We start from the raw sequence: 20847 nt of genomic DNA, 5'->3' as shown, positions 1-20847 counted from the left end.
TTGCATGCTACTCCCTGTGGTCCTTAATTAGGCCATTGGCAATGTCAGTGCATGTCTCAGGCCCCAGGCACCTGGGCCCTGCTGTTGCTGTTTCAGGGTGTCTCAAGACAGGCTTGGAGACAGTCTTTGCTGTTTGCTTACCATGCCACCTGTGTGCCTTCAAGGTAAGACTGCTTGTCAGAGTGCGCTGTTACATCTAAGGTGTTTCACTGTTGCCAGGCGAAGGGTGTATGACACCTGCTGGCTCCTGCATCCTAACTTCTTCCCCTGAGGAGAGCCTGTCCTCTTCAGGTTTGTCTCTGACATCTGCCTTGTTCTCATTCACAAATCCAAGGCTGGCCTCACCACGTCTGACAGCTCTACCCAACACTAGCGAAGTGGCTTAGGGGCATTAGGGGCTTAGCAATGCAGCAGGGGCTGCAGAATGATTGAGCAGGCACATCCTCACATGGCTTGAAGATCCCAATCCACCTGGAGTTTTTTCTGTAAAATGTTTTTAAGTTAGAGAAAAGTTTGTCTGGACACTGTTCCCTATAAATTCTTACCACTGTGCAAGGTCTCAAGGTTTCTCACTGATGACCACTTTTACACATCATGAGATACCTAACGAAAAGTAAATTAATTAATTTGGGGGGAGTGAGACTCTGCCTGACCACAGAGATAAACAAACATCAATGAGGAATTTTATCTTTATTTCATGATGTTAGCACAATAAACTCACACAGTAGCATTGATCTGTACTTATTTAACAAAATACATTTATAGCAATTTACAAATTATTTTCCATTTGAAAACATGGCATAACATTTTATTAAACACAATACTTTATATAGAGAATTCTCATTTAAAAACATATTTCATTTTTAAGTATTTTCTTTTCTCAGTAAAGCACAGCCTAACAAAGAAAACGTGCCTGTTAGCAAGTAAGAAAATCAGAACACTAAGAAGATGTCACCTGTCAATTTATTTGATTAATTTTAAATTAAGGTACCAGTGGAATGTAAACAAAGAGTAATTTTACAAAAGGCTCCTTATCAAATATACATGCAGAGGTCTGAGTTCCAATGTATATATTATTACATTTCTGCTCTCTAACGTAATATAATTTGATAAGCCATTATTAAAAACAGTAGCCTTTGGCACTTTGAGTAAAAAAGAATATATCAATATTTATGTATAGAACATAATTTCAATGATTACACAAGAGCTTTAAAATCTTTTCTTAAGAAATAGGAAACTTTAGGAAAATATCACACTGCACTTGAAATAGTGCAGCAAGTTTTAGTGTAATAAAAGCAACATATATGCCAATATATATCTGACTAAAACCAAGGAATAAAGAACAAACACTCCCACCAGGAATCCTGCTGTTGCCAAAACAGCTAAATTGCCAGAGGGAACGTTTTCTAATCTTTGCTTTATTGCCATTATTCTCCATTTCAATTTTCCTTTATTTCCAGGTTCATCTACTTACGTTCTTTTCCCCTGCACTTACAAACTAACAAATGATTGCATCTTATTTCCCTGCACTCATAGGCCAACAGTGTTTGTGTCTCACCCATTCCTTTAAAGCTAAATCCTACCTCCTTTACCCTGTACCTAGACTAAACTAAAGCCAGAGGGTTTTGTCCATGACAGTCCAAGTGTTTTTAATTCCTAGGAATCTTGTACAAAATTTCATATTAAATACCAAGGACTAAAGATACATCCTCTTGAAAAGAAAAAAAAAATCCTGTCTTGTAAATGCTAGCATCTGAGAACTTATTTCTAAAAAAATTACATTTTTTTCTTTTTCTCCTGGTATCTATGATTATTTTTCCCAGCTGACGTGCCTTAAAGTGTGTCTTCAACATACAGTGCCTGTAATATACACAATATGCTGCAACCCTACTGGGTAGCTTCTTACATGCAACCTGCAGAATACTTTCTCCCAATCATCCTAAGTGTGATGGGGTCATCTCGTATCAATAACAGAAAGAGTGTGGTGATTTCCTTAAGGACTGACACTCTTCCACAGCACTGGGTGATGGGCAGGTGAGGGAAGCATAGCTTGGCACCGTTGGCTTGACAGCAAGCATTCAGCTAAGCCTGGAGCACCTGTAAAACTGGGAAGTACATGTAAAGCTTTCCATTGACTCACAAACACCATCCTCCCACCACCATACTTGTGAAATTACTTAGGTTTGGGGTTGGGTTTGGGATTTTGTTTTGGTTTGGAGGTCTTTTTTTTGGGTTTTTGTTTTGTTGTTTGGTTTTATGTTGTTGGGGTTTTTTTGGTCTATATTTGTGTTGTGCTGTTTATCTTCTTGAACAGGAAGATTCTTCTTTCTACCTTCTACTTGCCTGGGGTAGGATGGGCTTTTCCTTAGAGTTCTGTGGGGTAGGGTCTGTAGACAGGTTCGGACTATAGAGAATGTTATCTGGTTCTCTGATGCCCTAAATGAGAAGAGGACTTAGACCAAAACACTTCTCTCAAGAAGCCTGAGAACAGACCTGATCTTCTTATTCAGTGAGAGGACTGCTAAGCCATTCCCTTCCCCTGCTAGCAGGGGAGCTGCCAGATGTCTGAGAGTAGCTCTCTTTCAGGTAGAAATAGGAGAAAATTAAGAGCTGCAGTGGGTGAGCAGCACTGCCCCTGGCTTCCTTCAGGGTTTAAGTCAGAGCCAAATGAAATGAGGCATTTCTTGTAGCAGGCCCATTCTAGGACATGCTATGCTTATTCCCTTCAGAGCTTATCCTTTCAATACTTTTTGGCAATGGAGATTTTTAGCAGGCAAGTTTTTTCTTTATATCCAAAGCTCAGTTTACTAAAATAATTCATGTTTTCTCGGGTGCCAAGACCTTTTATAGTCTTAAGTGGCAGTGGTGGGAAAAATATCATGCTTAAGAAGGCTCTGGAGGGTGTCTCAAGGGAGGTGAACTGTAGTAGTGGCACAATGCAACACTTGTTCAGTGATTCTGGAATACCAAGGCATTCCAATCCTTAAAGCGAAGCACAAATCCCCTGTGTGATGGTGATTGGGGTGAAACCTGTGATTGTTCTTGTGGCATACTAAGCAAGTGAGGTGGATGACTGCTTCTAAGTGTGAGCTATGATATTAATTCCTGTCTCGTTGGAAGCTGGTCAGGAAAGTTGCCATCTATTTCTATTTACTCATGGCTCACCTTTCACATTTGCACATCTTACACTTATTGGTGTCCTGCGTTATTTGTTTAAAAACTAATAGAAAAATGGAAGGGTGCTGAAGGACAGAATAAGAAGTCTAAAAATGTAAAATCTCAATCACTTGTAGTACTTGATAAGACCCCTTAAAAATGTAATTTAGAACAATTCTATGAGTTAGCCCACTAAGAAGCAGCCTCTTCATTAGTAGCACCTGTTCTTAAACAAAAGTTGAGCAGTAGCAGCAAAACTATTCAAAATAGATAGTCATTCCATTCTAATGGAATGTCACCCACACATTTTTGTTGCAGTAGACATCTTAAAGAACTACACAAAACCTTTGCAATCTTTGAATGTGACAGATCCACTATAACAAAGCTGTAAATATTTCCTACGCTAAATGAATGCAGCCAGCATCATCATAGTATTAGCAATATTACTGGTAAAGTAACTGCACATCAATATGTCATGTTTGCAGAGTCTAATAATTATGCAATTTTTCAAAACATGTAAAGTTATCATCAGCACCATCCTGTATTAAAGATTTGGTGCAAATTCTGCAAAGGTGAATATATACCACTGATACAGCCTTTGCTGTGAAAAAGTCAGTCAATTTTGGACACAAATATAAAATAAAAAGTTGGCACATTCAGGAAATACAGTGTCTGTGTTCAAGACCATTCTTTTAATTGACATCATCACCCTCAGATAAATGTTGTGAATCTGAAGAAACAAGTCGCATGAAAATGTTTCACATTAGTTCTGGCATTGTGCTTTTCCCCTCACCACATGCTTTTCACAGGCTCATGCCCATTGCACATCAGCAATGCAGGGCTGCTGGTCAATAATTTGGCACATAAAGGTAAATGTCAGCTCAAAATAAAGGGAGCAGAACCTGTGTCAAGACATGTTTCCTTTGTGGTGGCATGGACCAGCTGATATGTCTCCTCTCAGTCCTTGTACGCTCGTGTGGGGGATGTGCCTTTATAGAAGATGTTTCTGGTGTTCTCTGGACTGCTCCCTCTCTCAGGGATTAAAATGATGTTACCTTTTCTTCGAAGTGTTGAGTCCCGGCTAGAAGAAATGGACAGAGTCTCTGAGCCAATCTCACTTCCCTCCACTGGAGTGACTCTTATCGTAGTGATTCCATGATGGTGATGCTCAGTATTATCTATGTTGCTTCTTTTCCTGTCACCTGACCCATAACTGTCTTTTAAGGAGTCACAGCTCTCAGAGTCTCTGTTAAGATCATTTAGCTCATATGTTTGACGAAGAGTGACTTTTTCAGGACCTTTCCATTTCCAAGACCCACTTCCTTCACCTTCTGATGGCATCTGAATTACAGGTCTGTTATTTTCTGGATGGGCCTCAACTCTAACAATGCTACTTGGCTCGTGGTCTGTCAAGGTTTTGTATCTGATGGCTCCTGTACAGGTCACTGTGCTTCCCTCTGAACTCTTTGGACTGCCCTGAAGCACTCCTTGTTGCTTAGACATGGCTATTACTTGCATGATTCTTGGCTGGCTATTGCTCCTGCATGCAACACTCTTCTCAGCAGCTTTCAGCCATTTAGCTCTAGCTGAACTAGTTTTGGGCGATGTGTTCACGTTCTCCTGAGTCTCTTCAGGAATGTGTACTAGCTGGGATGAGCCAGGACGGGACTGAATAGAGACCCTTGGCCCGCCAGTAAGACCTGAGTTGTTACAACCTGGAACATTGCCAGGTTGGATTTTCAGGTACTGGCTAGTTGGGCCATGATGATCACCATTTACACCCACTCTGGAGGGTTCTGAGCTTGACCTCATTTCGATAGCCCTTGGTGGTGACTGGCCAGATTCAGTCTCTATCACTTGCAGGGACAACTTTCGACTTTCATTCTTGTTCTTCCACTGGGACAGCAGCTGTTTGGAACGGGCAGAATCCATTGACGCGTGTATTGTTGCATTGCGTCTTGCTGGATCTTCCAAGGATGGTGTGTTGACTCTTGGCAAAGTGTTGCTGAAAGTAACCATGTTTTCCTTTCCCATTGGGCTTCGTGGTGTTATTATTTCTACATCAGCATTTGCTCTCTTGAGATTGGTCAGAGAGCCTGAATCTCTGTGGTTTCTATTCAGGATACTTTCTGTACGGTGAGAGACAATGCCATCGCTGCCGCTGCCATTTTTACCTGGCAGGATTCTGTTGGCATCTTGACTGAGGTCTGTCAATGACCTTAGAGGTTCTCTGTGAAAATTTGGGTGAAACACATTCTCGTCACTTGGTAAGAAGTTCCCCACAGCATAGATGCCCTGATATTTGGACAGAAGCATCAACAGCCGGTTAAGAAAGTTAAAAAGGACACATTTTAAGTTACTGTAATTGCATTCTTTTGCAAAGAATTCAGTGACATAATTACTGCAGCTAAACTGACAGGTATGCAAGTAAGCATACTAGTTTATTTCCTCACTAGTATAGCCTTAGCCCAGACTCTGACCTCAATCTGGTACCTCTAGGTACATGTGAAGTAGTCTCACTAGGGCATATTATTCATGGCAATAAATAGTTGACATAAGGATTTAGCCTCCATGAGCCGCCTTCTTTTTATCAAGCAACAGATACAGAAATAATGTTGTGTTAGAAAAATAGTAAAATAGATGTTTGCAGTCTCTTAGGCAAAGCTATTTTACAACTATACTACTGTTTACCCTGATTTACTGAATCTTGTTACAGCTTGGGTTGTTCTCTGCCATCTGCAGATTCTTTTTACTGCACAATAAGCATGTAATATAATATCTACATCACAGAAAAATTTATCAACTTTAAATCAATTGCTTTCCAAGCTGTGCAGAACTTTAATAAGATTTACTTCTAAAACATTTTCCTAATGAGTAGACTCACTGTAAAGTGCTGTCATTTTAAAAAGACTCCACTGAGGGTATTCTGTGAGAGGGTCAAATATCTGACTCAATCACTTGAGTTACTCATTCTTTATACTCCTTTCAGATTTATTTGTAGTTTCACATTTCTCCTCCCCATCCTCCTATTGGTGTGTAGTTTTGAGGGCAGATTTACTGAGCAGTGGGTGTACAGGAAAACATACTCTCTGCTGTATGATCTCACACAACAAAAGTATACTTGTTTGTATATTTCAAACCTGGGGACAGCAGCGCCATTTAGGTAGATCTACAACAGAGAATCATTTGAAATAATATTCTCAACAGAGTGCCTTTCTGCTCACAGTGCAATCATAGAGGCTGACTTTAGTAGCTCATAGGGTTTCTGTTATTATTCTGACTGCTGTTTCTTCTGCGTCTGTGAAAGCCATTTTTCCCTGGTCACCTTTGCAGACCATCTGCAGGTATGTCAGCTTATGTTATCACAGGAAAAAGGGGTCAGGAAATGAACTTATTTTAGTATTATAGTAGAATTCATCATTGACTTCTTGGGGCTAAAACCATCCCACTGCCTGTTAAGCCTCTTCTGTTCACCTGCCTACACTCAAGCAGTGGTGTCAGCAGAAGCTCTGATTGCTCCCAGGCACCTGTGTTGCTCTCTTAAGCAGCCAGGGCAGCACATTCCTGCTGGAGACATACTGAGAGCAGCAAGCAAAAGCAAGTGCTTGATGAGCTTCCTACTGACAGGTATGACCTACATGCTTCCTTATAGGACCCTTCCAAGTGCTCCATCTCTTTTGACACAATACAAAGGAAAAGCATAGGAATAACCCGATTTGACCATCCTTTTTCCTCTGCACGGTTTCCCTGAGAACTCCAAAGAATGACAAGTGTATAATATTGCCTTTAATTTCCTGCAGATTCAGCAATTCACTCAAATGAGTTGCTCATACTAATTCAATAATTTTTTGAGATCATAAAGCAGACATTGTCAATATCAATTCAGGTCAGCAACAAATACCAATTAATCAAATATTTTTCTTGTGTTATGCTTTTAAGTGTGGATTAGAAGAGATGAGTATTTTTAAGTATTTAATAAAGCACATAAAGTTAGAACCATTTCTGTATACAATGCCAGATTATTATATTCCGCTTTATGCGCTGTTATGGAACTTTACATTGAAATACTTGTTTGCTTTTTCCTGTTTGCTTTTAAATTCATTATCCCTAATTCATCATTTTCAACACATATTGACTTTATTTATACTTATGGCATGTGAGCATGATGGTAAGTTTTCATAAAAATAGCCAGTACTCCTATTCCAGGCTTATAAGTTTAATTTTTTTAAACTTAACCATGACTATTATATTTACCAGATAGAGAGCAATTCCTCCTCCTATGAGAAAGCCACAGTAAACATCAACTGGATGATTCTTATACTGGGTGATACGAGTCAGACCACATATAATTCCACAGATGATAAAGGCAAAGACCAAGAGTGGTTTAAGAAGTTTTGAGGAGTCTGTTAATGTAGAATTGAAGTACATCTTGAAAAAGAAAGAAATAAAGAAGCAGTTGAAGAAACTTAAATATACCTAAGAGGATTCTAATGTTCAGTGTTTCTTTTATATACAGATCACTAGTACACAGTAATATTACAAGTAATCAATTTAATTTTACTTTACAACCCTGTTAAAATTTGCTCACTTTCTGTAGAAAGATCTGAAATCACAAGGAATAGATTTCCAGAAACATAGGCAGTGTTGCTAATTGACATCAATTAGGATAAGTATTTTATGCCTCAGTACTGTTCCCAATCAGCACCTAAATGTTCTATAAATGTGACTAAGGAGCCACCACTTGTGAAATACAGAAGCCAGATGTCATGCCAGATGAATGCAGTAACCTGTTCCAACAAAAGCTGCCACCAGATGCTTTAGAGAGCCATTTCTCAAGTGAGGGCCATAATATCAGGGAGGTTACAAAAATTAAGTGGAGGTGGTTCATCAGTGTTATTCCAAATTCTGGCCTTTCTCTGGGCAGAATAAATACTGACAAGCTCCCAGTACATGCACAATACTATTACCTAATGTCATTAACTGGTCGTTACTGTTGTTTTCCTCTGACTTTTACACCACAAGTGATGGAATTACTTTTTAAACTTCAAGTAAATTGTCTATAGTACAGACATTGTGGGCCATACTGAAGAAATGTTACTGCTCAGAAGTGCAAAATCATCTGTGATTGCGCAGCATGTCCCACAATTCTCTGCTAGTGACTGATGGGTTTTATTCACTTTCTTTGCAGTAACACCTTGAAGGCCTCTGGGAGTGATTGTGCCATTTCATCCATGCTGCAAATCTCTGGAGGTGAAATCAAACTACATCACATCAACGTATGGCCCTTAATGCCTCAAGTTGAAAAGCAGCAAATCAAGTGAAGACAGCAACAAAGAAAAGGCAGCATACATAACAGCTAATTTGACTGGTAAGTTAAAATATCACTCTGTGAGACAGATAAACACTGCATTTTATATGAGAATAATATGAGGCATCAAACATGCTTTAACATAACACTTTTGTTTGCTTCTTAGAAAAGAATATGAAGCAGTTGAATCTTTTCCTTATTCTTTAATACCTACAATAAAACCAGCTTTATTAGTAGTTTTATTTTGCTTTCAGATTAGTAGGATAAAAACATCCATCCACCTATCTAAGATATCCAGGCAACACATAATTTTACAATATACAGTAAATTACTTTCTGACTTTTGTCTTGTATAAAGGAAACTGAACAGAGTTGGTTACTCACCGAAATGTACACTGCTGCAAAGGCTGCCAGGGTGGCATGTTGAGAAGGGAATGACTTTCTGCCAAGGAAGGACACTCAAATTATACTTCTCAGTTCAAATGCACAGTGCTAGCGCTCATTGAAAAAAACCACTTGGTGGTACAGCCATCTTATACTTCCTAAGCAAGATGTGATCTATTGGTAACACCCAAATGTCATTGGGTGACATTTTTTCTCAGAGAGAGGCAAACTACATCTTTATTTGCTATGTATATAGGCTAATTAAAAAACAAAAATCAGCACTTTACATCATGACAGAATCTAATGGAGCACCACAACATAGGAAGGGTATTTTAAGAATTACTGGGCCCCTTCTTGATGGCTAGAGAAAGAGAATAAATGAAAACATGTCCAAACTCTGAGACAGTAGGCAGTATCAGGTCTGCTCTTGATATTGCTGAGGGCCTTCTGCTCCCATTGAAAACCTGGAGACTTGAATGATGTGGACTGGACATTTCAATTCTCTAAAAATAACTAAAGAAAAGTGATGTGAATGCGAAGGAGGTTTTTACATAATAGAGAGAAAAAAGCTGGGTTTGAATTCAGTAATTCCTATTCTGCAGGGGACATCTAGATCACAGAAGCCCTAAAAAAAGTCTATGACCTCTGAGTTCTAGGACTGAGTCAGATACCGTGAGGATTTCTCTCTTTACAATGGCATAGATGTGTAATGTAACATGCTGCATGTCTTGGTGAAGAAGAGCATGTCTACCTTGCAGTCACGACAGCAACTTTCACCTGAGAAAGCTCAGCTTGGGATAAATACTTCAACTATAATTTGGCATCTCACATGGGGTCTTGCCACCCTAACTGGGCTCCAGTACAGTCAATTTCCTAGCAACACCTGAGTGAGCTAGTTTAAAATAGCAGAGACTGAAACACAGTTCTTTAACTTCAGACAGACAATTGTTCTGCAAAGCAGCAGTCTGCTTTCTAAATTTCTTTCCTATGCATTTTGCCTTGTCTGTTCTGTGTCATTAACTGGCAGTTAAAAATGTGCATGTAGTTCAGTGTGAATGCCACTCTGCTGACCTGAATTTGAGCCTATGGCTCCAGCAGGTTCATGACTCCGGCCAAGATGAAATCTGCATGGCTCCTTTTGCATTTCTAAAAACAGACCTAAATTCTTCTTCATCTTATTTTATTTTTAACCTCCCTGAACAAATCTTTCATAAATAGTATTCCTGCAGAACAAGCTCAGGTTTGAGGACCAGGGAATAAAGACATGAAAAAAAAATAAGGTAAATGTTTATAATAGCTAATCAACTCCTTCACCTTTGCAGACTTTAATGAAATAACAATCTATTTAGCGTCTCTGTGGAGCTAATGTGTATGTTTGAGTCCTATGAACTTTTCTAGCACTTAACCTTAATTTGATGGCATTTTAATAGTATATAAGGTGTGTCACAATGGCACAGTTAGTTTTCTCTTTATTCTCTTTTCTATTCACATGCTTTCAGGGCAAACAGACTAAATGCACTCTCAGTACTCTCTAATGGTGTCACTGCTTTTGTTCCTCTATTTGTTATCTTTTAATCTCAAATGAAAATAACTCCAGCTAAAAATATGTAGCCTTTTTGTATGGCTCTGTATTGAAACGGTGAACAAAGGTCTCAAAGAAAACATGTCCTGAACTTGGATGACAGTGTATCATTCTAAATGCTCATGCATGAGGATGTGTAGTGGGGGAATAATGAGAGTCCTGCTGAGAGAGAGAGTCACACTGAGTCAGAACATCAGAGATGACAGAGGACAGAGACCTCACTAGAGAGCTGAACAAAAGTGATTGAAAAGGCCCTGTGAAGATAATAGAGGAAAAGATGGACAAAAGGAACCATTGGATATTTTGGGATGTTGCAGAAAAATTATTTGATGTAATCAGTTGGATAATTATGTGCTGCTCTCTATGCTTTTCATACAGCAGTCCAGAGGCAAATTTCTGGAGCCAAAGTTTCTGGGAAGTACATATCAAAAATGAAGGCCATTAGCAAACTCAGAACAAGTTCCTTCCCAACTGAAATTATTGAAGTCAAATTAACCTCCTGTACTGTAGAAGTTATACCATAGTTTCTACATAGGTGACTGAAGGAATTAGCAAGTGCTACTGAAGAACCGGTAACAAGTGCTGCTTGCTCTGGTAAAGTTGAGACTGGCATAAGGAAATAACAAAATAATAAAGAAAAAATGCAATAAAATTGAATTAAGGAGAAGTTGTGGGTGGTGCCAGAATGTTAGAGATAGCCAAATGTATCCTCTATGATGGGAATAACTTTGAGATATCAATACATGGTTGTTTTTCTAGGGAAACAGAAACACTCAAAACCTGATTGCTTAGTCTTAATATGTTTCAACTAATTTCACTGGATTTTTAGAAGTGATGGTATTTAAACTTAGGAGTGACTGGTGATTTTGGAATGGCTACAGGCAGTCAATACAAAGCAGTAGACATCATATTTGAGATAATGAAATGAATGAGATGTAATTGTGAAAATTTTTCTGCCTGCTCCTATGTAATCATGTCCTGATTTCCCTGGGACACCATGCAGTTGCAAGACACTGCTTGCAAGCATCAGGCTTCACTGGCAATATCCCAGTATCCGCAAATGGTTATTGAGAAAGAGAGAAAAAAAGAGTTAGAAATACCATTTAAGAAAACATAGGTTTGGGAACACACAGCTTTGTCCTATTGTGGTATTTTCTTTAAAAAAGATATTTTTTCAATGCTGTTTATATAAAAAAATAATTAGAGAAACAGAAAACAAATTTATCCAACAGCTCCCAAACACCCAAGCTGTAATATATGTTATACAGAGGTCTCATACCAAACACTTGGGAGATTTCTTCCCCTGCCTGTTACAGAGAACTTACTCTGTTCCTATACCACTTCCAAAAGCACTAGAGGCTATACATAGTGACAAATTTATAGGAAGTTGCCTCCTCTGAGGGGGCAGAACAGCTGCTAATGACTGTGCTTTGGAACCTGACAAGGTCTTCCAAAGCCCACTGCTAGACAAATACCTTTATGAAGAAAATTGAACACCACTAAAAAGACATTTATGCGTTCACATTTAACTCATCTGGACTTTAACTAGGAAAAAAAAATCTTGAAACTGGAACAGAAAATAATAAAATGAATACTTAAAAATGTACACAATGAAGAATAGAACCAACCTTCCAGCGTTGATAATATTGAGATCAGCTCCTGAGCAAATATCTTCCACAACATATGAATTCTCTGAGCAAGATACATTTAAGGATGTATAGTTTGGCTTGCAAACAGTCAGGAAATAAGGGGCCTGATATCCTGTTGATAGCTGTATAATATCAGTAACAAGAGCAGTTGCACAAAGACCAAATACATGAACACCTAGGAAAGAAATCAACAGAGCTAGTTAATTATATTATATGCATTAATTAAGTTGATTAATAGTGCAAACTACATTCAACAGAGCTCTGATGGCTTTTGTTATTGGACTTGAGGGAATTTAAATGCAGAATAAGAGAATTTAAATGCAGAACAAAAGCTTATTGCAAAGTTGAATTCTTTAATATAAAAATTAGGATAGTTTATGCTTGTTTTCTTCCTGTTGATACTTAAAATTTTATTTTAATGTTCTGATGTCCTCCAACATCTTTTCATCAAAGAGCGCTACACTGGAGCTACTTCAGTTTGGAAAGAATTTTTCTGAATTGCCTAAAGAGTAGCCAGCTATTTGAGGAAAGCATATGTGCTTATCCAGTCCTTGGAGTTTCCCACTGGAAGACAGGTTTTTAGGAGTATGGACAACTGCTCATTAGATCATTGCTCTGAAGATCTGTTCTCTTTTTGCTACCACAGAATCACCAGCTGGTGATAACTTTGGCTATCTTCACACCTCTGATGCTTCCTGAGTATTGTGTCCTTGTCACTAATCCAAATATTTAAGTCTATTTCAGAAGGGATCAATGCTTCAGACTGATTAATAATTCACAAGACAATTGAAGTAACACAACTGCTTTACTGAACATTTTCAACTGCTCTTCTCCTAAAGATTTTCCTATACTTCCCTAATTTTATTCATAGAGATAAATTTACTTTTCATCCTAAAATTGAAAGATGTTAAAGCCATTAAAATATGAAAAAACTTCAAATTCAGAGTGGGAATTTGGGATGAAATTCACGTGTCTTTGTTTCCTTGGTGATACCAAACAGGAGAAGTGGATGTGGGGTATGTTTACAGTCCTCCTTGCTCATGGTGTAATCCACAAAGCCTCTGCTTTCTTCCTTACTGCTGGTCTTACGAAGCTTTACTGGTCATAGGTTGCATAACCTCACTTGTCACTGCCTCCTTGTTTGCCAGACTAATAAAACCCAGAGAACACTTGTTCTACCAGGTTTTCATTCTGCTGTCCTGCTGGTTGTCTTTGCCTAGGCTGCCTTCTCTAATGACAGATTTCTGAAACAGAGGAAACGTTTTCTTTAGCCACTCATTGGGAGAGGAAATTAACTGTAAGAAGGGGATCAAAGTCCAGTTGCCTCTCAAAGTGGAGTTTTTTATAAATGACAATTAAAACAAAGTAAAATGAAAGAATTTGACATGTTCCTCCATCATTTAAGTTGCCAGATTCTAGCCCTTTTTGAGAGGCAGATAAACACATTCCAGAAAAAGAATGTCAAACCTACTGTGAGTTTCTGACAAGTTTTCACTGTCATGCTGAATACTGTGACAGGTGGGTTGAATCCTTATGATGCACTGAAGACAGGCAGGGGAAGCTATACACTGAAATCATTAAAAAGCAGCCAGCTCAAGGTGGGCAGGGAAGGAAAAAAATGACTCTTTTAGAAACACTGACAATAGTACAGGAGAGGAAAGGGGAAATGGAAAGTGTAGATGCTGCTTTACTGAGTATGGGGCTGCTCTGTTGCAGTCTGAGTTTCTTCCCGTGTTTTCTAGCATAAGATCTATGCTAGTGACAGCTCTGTACTGTTCTGAAAGGCTGTTTCAGAGAAGCAAACCTGCATGGTGAAAACTGAATGTATGTGGAAAGTTCTTTTTTGGGAGTAACAATTGAAACCCACCAACAAATCTGACAGCTCTTCTAAGAAAAGAATTGAAGTTGCATCCTCCTGCATTAATATTGGCCTCTGTTCCAATCCCATTTCTTCTTTTGGACAGGCAACAGTAGAGAATTCCTTCTCCTATCATTATCTGCAATGACAAAGGAGTCATTAAATTGAATGCAGCACTTACTCAGAAGATCCTGATTGAATTTAAAGGTCTGTAATATAACTGTAACAAAACCAATGTCATCCACTGACATGCACTCAACCTTAAAAGATTTATATGTAAACATGAAGTAATGCAACTTAGCCTGAATGAGGGCAGACAAGAAGATGGCCCTGAAATTAAATGCAAATGGCATACAGTATATAGCGCTCAGTGGTATCCAGGCCTTGATCTACGGCTGAAACTTGATGCTTCCACAATAAAAAAGCAGTAATTATAAAATATCACCTCTAAAATAATCCAGAGCCACTGCAATATCTTAGTGCTCCTGAAGTGGTTTTAGCATTCAGTCTTGGTCACAGGCCTAGCAATCCTGAGCAGCTTCTAATTATGTGACAGCCTGTTCTTCTGTATTTGTTTAATTTGACTTGGGTTTTAACCTGATCCACAGTAGCAGAAAAAGTTCTGTCCTTACGGTCCCTTGCAACACACCAAGCAAAACAGATCATGACCAAAACTCTAGACAAGAGTTTCTAAAAGGAAGAATATAAATAAAAAATGGTGTCACTTGCTGGAAAATCCAGACACATTAATACATTTTCAGCCTCAGATTTTATTGTTTTCCTTGTTCAGTAGTGAGACTATTTTGAATTCTGTGCAGGATTTGTACAGAGTTCAGAGTAAGGGTTGGATTGAAATATTGCAATTAATGAGGCAGTTCTCGCCAGCAAAAGCAGAGTCACTTTGACTATCCACAGCTGCATTGAATACTAATCCATGCAATGCACAGAGCTTATAATGCAATGAGATGCCAAAGCATGTGAATTATACTGAATCTGCTGTAATTGCTGGTGGTATTTGTCTATAGTAACACCTCCACCCTAGGAAAAGGCAGGTAAAGTAGAAAAGCTTAGTCTAACTCTTTAGTAGTTAAAGTTTTAATAAATTGAAATTTCTTGACCAGGAAGATCGAAGTAGTGAAGGTTCTCCTACGACATGGAAAAAACAGCGGTAAAGGAATTCTAATTAGCTGAGAACTATGGCCACTATTATCTGTCTATATTTGATCAAGTTATTGCTGAAGCTTCCCAGAGAAACCAGTAGTATTACAAACTTAAAACTCAGAAAAACTGTAATAGTTTTTAGCCAAGTTCTAGGGAATGTCTGGTACAGGGAAAACACCAGACGGATGGATTAGCTTGTGTGATAGAGCAAAAAACAAGGTCCATGCCAAGGAAAATTCAGAGGCTGGCATTTCCAGAGGAAAAAACTCCCAGAGTAGAATGGGCAGTAGGAGTGAAACTGCCGCAGTGAATTTTTCTCCTTGAGAACTGATTTCCCAAACCAATGTGATCTGATGTCCTCGTTATCTCTGTTGGAAAGGACATTGTTACTTCTAAACAGGTTTTTAGTCAGTGGCTGATAAGAGTGTGAACCTTCACTGATACGATTAAATAACTGGTCCTAACATTTCTGAATGGGTAACTAGAGAGAAAATCTATCAGAGGATCAGATTCAGAGTTCTTTGAAGCAAATTGAAATCATGCTGCAATCCAGGTGTATCTATGGTCCAGACATAAAATATCTATCTTGATAATTTCTTCAAGTCCAGGTGTTCCACACTGAAGTCTCCTGCAGTTTTTGAATACATACACAAAATTTCACCCATGCCACAAGCTATAAGACATATGTCAATAATACAGGTAGTTATTTTCTGTAACCCTTCAGGGCTACAGAACACACCTTTCTAAATGCATTTTTTACTTAGTAATAATGAGAAAAAAAGCCCAAAGAGAAAAACCAAAATGCAAAGCCCCAAAGCCAAACACAAGCCTTGTGTAATAGTGGCTTGAGAAAAGAAGTCATAAAATGTTAGGGGTTTTTTTGTATAAAAAATTACTCTAAAGTGAATAGATTTATATATGTTCTCCAGTCTTGCGAAAAGAATTATATCAACAAAAGTAACAGAAAAAAATCCTATTCTAATATTTATATAAGGTTTTAAAGAAGAATTGACACTGGAATTTGCTTGTCTTGCTCCCCATACACTTTTTTGCCCTATTTTTTCTTACATAATACACTGTTTGGTAATATTTAAAATGTGGTTTAAACACACCTGTATTTTATTGAGTCTTGATGACCTTCTGTCTCATACTTCAGAAAGTCCCTGAAGTGTGGCCAGAGGCCAGGATATGCAACTTTACTGGAGATCCTCAATTCCTCACACAGCTCATGCTTTCTTTTCTATCTTTTACAGGTTTTATAAAGTATGTAATCAATTTAAATATTTATGAAAACTAACTTACAAAATGCTAAACTCTACAATATGACAATGGCAAAATTGTAATCTATTTACACTGAGCTTCACTGGCCTATTTTTCCAAAGAAAAGGGAAGGATTGCACAGAAATGTCTCCTAGTTCCTTAATTCCAAAGTTGTATCAAATAATGAGTCAATGCCTTTGGTGCAACTGAAGGAGGTTGTGTATTTTGCACTGTCACTGCTCAGCCTCTAACCAACACATGCATCACATTCATGCTCCCACCAATACAAATGAACTACACCTTCCAAAGGCTTGCAGCTTTTAGCTAGTTGTACTTTGAAGCTTTGGGATTTACTTTATCAAACTTTCGTTTTTATAGGCATGCTCAAGTATGGGTTTGAGTTCCTCATGTGGCATGCTTCTGATTAATTTTCTGTACTGCTGGTAGAATGATTCAAGCAAGAATAACATTTTCTATTGCAAAATTCCATGCACTGAAGAAAGAATTGAGTTATAAACAAAGCCCTTAACAAATAATATATAATTAAAAAGGCATCTTTTATCCTGATTTAAGGTGTTTGATATTACCTCGGCTTAACAGAAACTCTCTCAAGTAAAAGCCAGGTTTTCCCACCTACTGTGGCCCAAGTAAGCCTAGATACATTTCTTCTGTAAGTGTTTCAGAAAAGTCCAGTTTGTTCTCAGCAGAAACACTTAAGAAACCCAGCCAAACCCCAGTACTAATGTTTTGCTTTTATCACAGTATTTGGTGCAAAAATCATTTGCACCATGATCACTTAGAGTCTTAGCTCCCAGTTCCTAAATGTACAATTTTTAGCCTGCTGGTTGTGCAAAATCCTCCAAAAGTGGTTTCTAAAGCAACAGAAATCAAATGCAGTAAGAGCTGTTCAGTTAAAAAAAAACCAAAAAGACAAATAAAGAAAAAAACATTTTGGAAAGCAAAGAGAGAACAGCACTTGATAATTTTTATACAGGCATCACATTTTACAGATTTTGTAGCTGTAAATTGGATAGTATAATAAAACTGATTAACTGATTGAAGTTAAGGAAATTAAGAGGAGCTAGAAGCAGAGTTATATTTGCAGCTGGCCTTCGAGAACTGCCTAACTGAGATGCACAGTCATTGCAGTCAGGGGGAAGAAGAGATCCTTTCAAAAGGTTGATCATGTTTTTTAGGTGCATTGAATCATCCACTCAAGGTGAATTTGTCTCTCCATTTGCCAGACAGGAGTGGTGTGAACTACTAAAATCAGACAAAATGAATTTTTTTTATATATATATATATATAAAAGACAATTTCTACTTTTCTTTTCTGTAAAATACTGACCCAGCTGCTCATTCTGACAGGATATTTCTGTTCTGTTGAAATCATCTCCTCGCTTTAGGTGAATGATTAAACCAGCCCACTTTTGCCTGCTCTTAATGACTAACTTATAATTTAGAGGTGTTTCAGTGCTTTTTTGGAAAATGTAATTGAGTTCACTGACAAGACTGATACACCTTCTCTCTGAATAAAGCTAGTTCTAACAAAAGTGGCAAGTTCGGGGCTGTGAAACGCTTGCATTCAAAAAAAAATCTTGCATTTTTATGATTTTTGATGTATCTGAGAGTACGGAGATGGCCTGTCTGTAAAAGTTCAAATATTTGTACAACGTAACAGAATGATTCAAGCTATTCTCATCCAACTGCAGATGCTGTTTCTTAACATTAAAGCCCACCATCAAGATAGTGAGAGTAGATGAAGTGCTACAGGGAATGTCATAAGGAGTGTATCTCCTTTTGTTACAGAAAAATGAAATATGAAAATCCTAAGGAAACTAACCTGCATTAAAATTCTAAGGAAACTAACCGCTACAGCCTAACTGAAACCAGAAGAGTTCTTTATGCCAACTGAAGCTCTGTTCAAAATCTTTGTTAGGTGACATTAGCACTTCAAACTTACCGTAATTGATGGTCCAGCAAAAACCAGACTAAGCAACATCAAGAATGGAACAGACTCTTGTGTAGGTTCAATGTATGGCATACTCAGACTCTTGTCATAGCAATTAAATCCAGAGTGAACTGGCTTGAAGACATCAGTAAGTTCAAGAAAATAGAGGCTAACAACAGAAGATGCCAATATGGGCAACTAGAAGAGAAGAAAGCAACAAATTACTGTTTGGAAATGGAACAGCAATGCTTTTGCAATGACAACACAGTCTGTTAATAAGTCTCTTTGATGTTTGTTGTTTATAGCTCACTGCTCCTTGTCATGCCTCTTTTACCATCTCTAAATAATTAATTCTCTGGAGATACAGTACTGTTCACTTGATATCAATAACCCTGCTGTCTACCAAGCTAGTCGAAACACCCAGCCCAATCTTTAGCACATATAATTTAGCCTTTTCATCTATGAATCATTAATAGAAAAACTTTGATTTAATTTTTTTTTTAAGGAAAATATCAGGACTGCAGTCTCCCATGTGGGGCCTCAGCACTCTGCTATTCATCAATCACCCTTTCTGGCCCTTTAGCAACTCTCTGTCATGTATGACAGTCTTTATATCAAAGCCATTTTACATTAAGTTTCAAAGTAATAGTTAATGAAAACCAGTATCAAGTCCTTCCCTGGCAATCTAAATATGTGCTAATGCACATTCATTTCACAATTCTACCAAAAAAGCAATTAACTTTGGCAAGATTCAGTTTGTTTAGAACCTTGATGACTATGGTTCGCAATTCTTTTATCTTCTACCTATTTAGTTATCTAACCCTTTGCAATTACTTCCACTAATTTATTAAGAGCAGAGTTGGCCCTTCTTGAAGCCCAAATTCACCTCTGCTCACCATGAGCTCCTTAAAGCACAGGATCAACCACTAAATCTCTGTGGAAGGAAGTAATTTAACAGAAGATATAGCAAAAAGGAATTTTAAAGCTGTTGGTTTATAAGTGAACAAAGAGAACAGCCTTGCTGCCCTGGCATTCAGAGGTGACCAGCAGGATGTGATTATTCTCTGCATCCTCCTTAGTAAACACTTAGAAACACTTTTTGTTTATTGTTTTCCAGAGTCCTTCACGAACAAGGCAATATTAGGACAACTTCCTGCTCTGCCACTGAGATGCAAGGAGTCCTTCTGGTGTCTGCACTGCAATGAAGGTACCTATGGTTAACAGCACCTGAGATTAGGAGAAACAGCAATTATCTTAAAAGAGTTTTGAGCATACTTAAATTATATTATTTTTGCAATGCCCAGTTCAAATTTACAAATACAACTGATTGTTTAAAATCATTGTCATTCATCCCATTCTACAGTGCAATATAAAAGCAGAGGTAAAATGGGATCCATATGCATTTGGGGAAAATTATGAATAAAATCTGCTCTACAGGGCAGAGGAACAATGGTTTCTTGCATTAACATGCAATTTTCAGTTTTTTAAGTATTTCAGCTTATAAAATTCAGACTCTTTGTGCATAAAATGCAATTAAAGAAGAAGGGTGATTAAAGAAGAAGGGCTCCAGCTAAATTTAATTGAAACTTCTTTTAATATGATTTTTTTAAAAAAAGAACAGCTTATCTTTGATTTGCTGATTTTAAAAGGGTGAGTTTTGTCTTCAAAGTTTCCAAGTAAAATCTGAAGAGGGTGGTGAATGGAAGAATGTTGCTTGTCTGGTTATATCTGTGCTCACCTTGATTGCGTTGTGATGTCACATAGTATGGAGGCTGTGATTGTGTACAAAGGGAAGAAATATGGATTGGCACTCTTAAGTGCTGTGAGCATTACAGAAATAAGACCAGGCATCTAGGAAGGTTGCTTCAGTAAATAGTGTGCACATGTATATGTGTATATATATGTGTAACCCAACGACTTTCATATTTGCACTCACACACTATACCATATATACATATTATGAACAGCATATAACATATGCAATATGTAATACATATTATGTGAATACATAACTATTATATAATCTGACAGAAATATGTATATATGTATGGAATAATTACATACAATGTCACTAAATTAAGTTCTGCTTCTTGCCCATCACAGGAGGAAGTCCAGTTCTTTAGCAGGATGTATTATATAATACATATTATTTATATACATATATATATATATATATATATATATAAAATACATACAATCTCACTTTGTGCTGAATGTAACCTGATTGACCATAATGCAAACATTATGGTCAATCGTGACTTGTCAACATGGGCTAGACTGCTTCCAGTCATTACACAGATGTGCAGGATGAAATAGGCCTTCCCTGGTCTCTGCATACTCTGGGAATAATTTAGATTGTTGTGGAACTGGGTGCCCTTCTCTCAACACCTGCCTGCACAGAGACCCTCTTGATTGCGATAAGGGGCCTCTGGACCCAAAGGTTGCCACAGTGTACCCTGCCCTGGTGTGCAGGGAGCTTGCACTAACTCTGTGCTGCTCTTGCTAGGATATTGAAATTCTGCACAGCATTTGAGCTCTCA

General features: G+C 37.9%; 1 protein-coding gene across 1 annotated transcript in view; it reads right to left on the bottom strand.

The window, feature by feature from the left end:
- Window positions 1-674: 674 nt before the first annotated feature.
- The window catches only part of PLPPR4 (phospholipid phosphatase related 4), a 30806-nt gene continuing 10633 nt past the window's right edge, over window positions 675-20847 (bottom strand). The window contains exons 2-7 of the mRNA XM_030953160.1: window positions 18320-18505; window positions 13946-14075; window positions 12058-12253; window positions 8848-8905; window positions 7411-7584; window positions 675-5451 (exon numbers count right to left, since the gene is read on the bottom strand). Coding sequence (XP_030809020.1) covers window positions 4114-5451; window positions 7411-7584; window positions 8848-8905; window positions 12058-12253; window positions 13946-14075; window positions 18320-18505 — 2082 coding nt within the window. The 3' untranslated portion in view covers window positions 675-4113. The remainder of the gene's footprint in view (window positions 5452-7410; window positions 7585-8847; window positions 8906-12057; window positions 12254-13945; window positions 14076-18319; window positions 18506-20847) is intronic.

The sequence above is a fragment of the Camarhynchus parvulus genome, chromosome 8 (assembly GCF_901933205.1).
Source record: "Camarhynchus parvulus chromosome 8, STF_HiC, whole genome shotgun sequence".
NCBI lineage: Eukaryota > Metazoa > Chordata > Aves > Passeriformes > Thraupidae > Camarhynchus > Camarhynchus parvulus.
The sequence above is the reverse complement of the archived record's forward strand: the minus strand, read 5'-3'. Positions and strand labels throughout refer to the sequence as shown.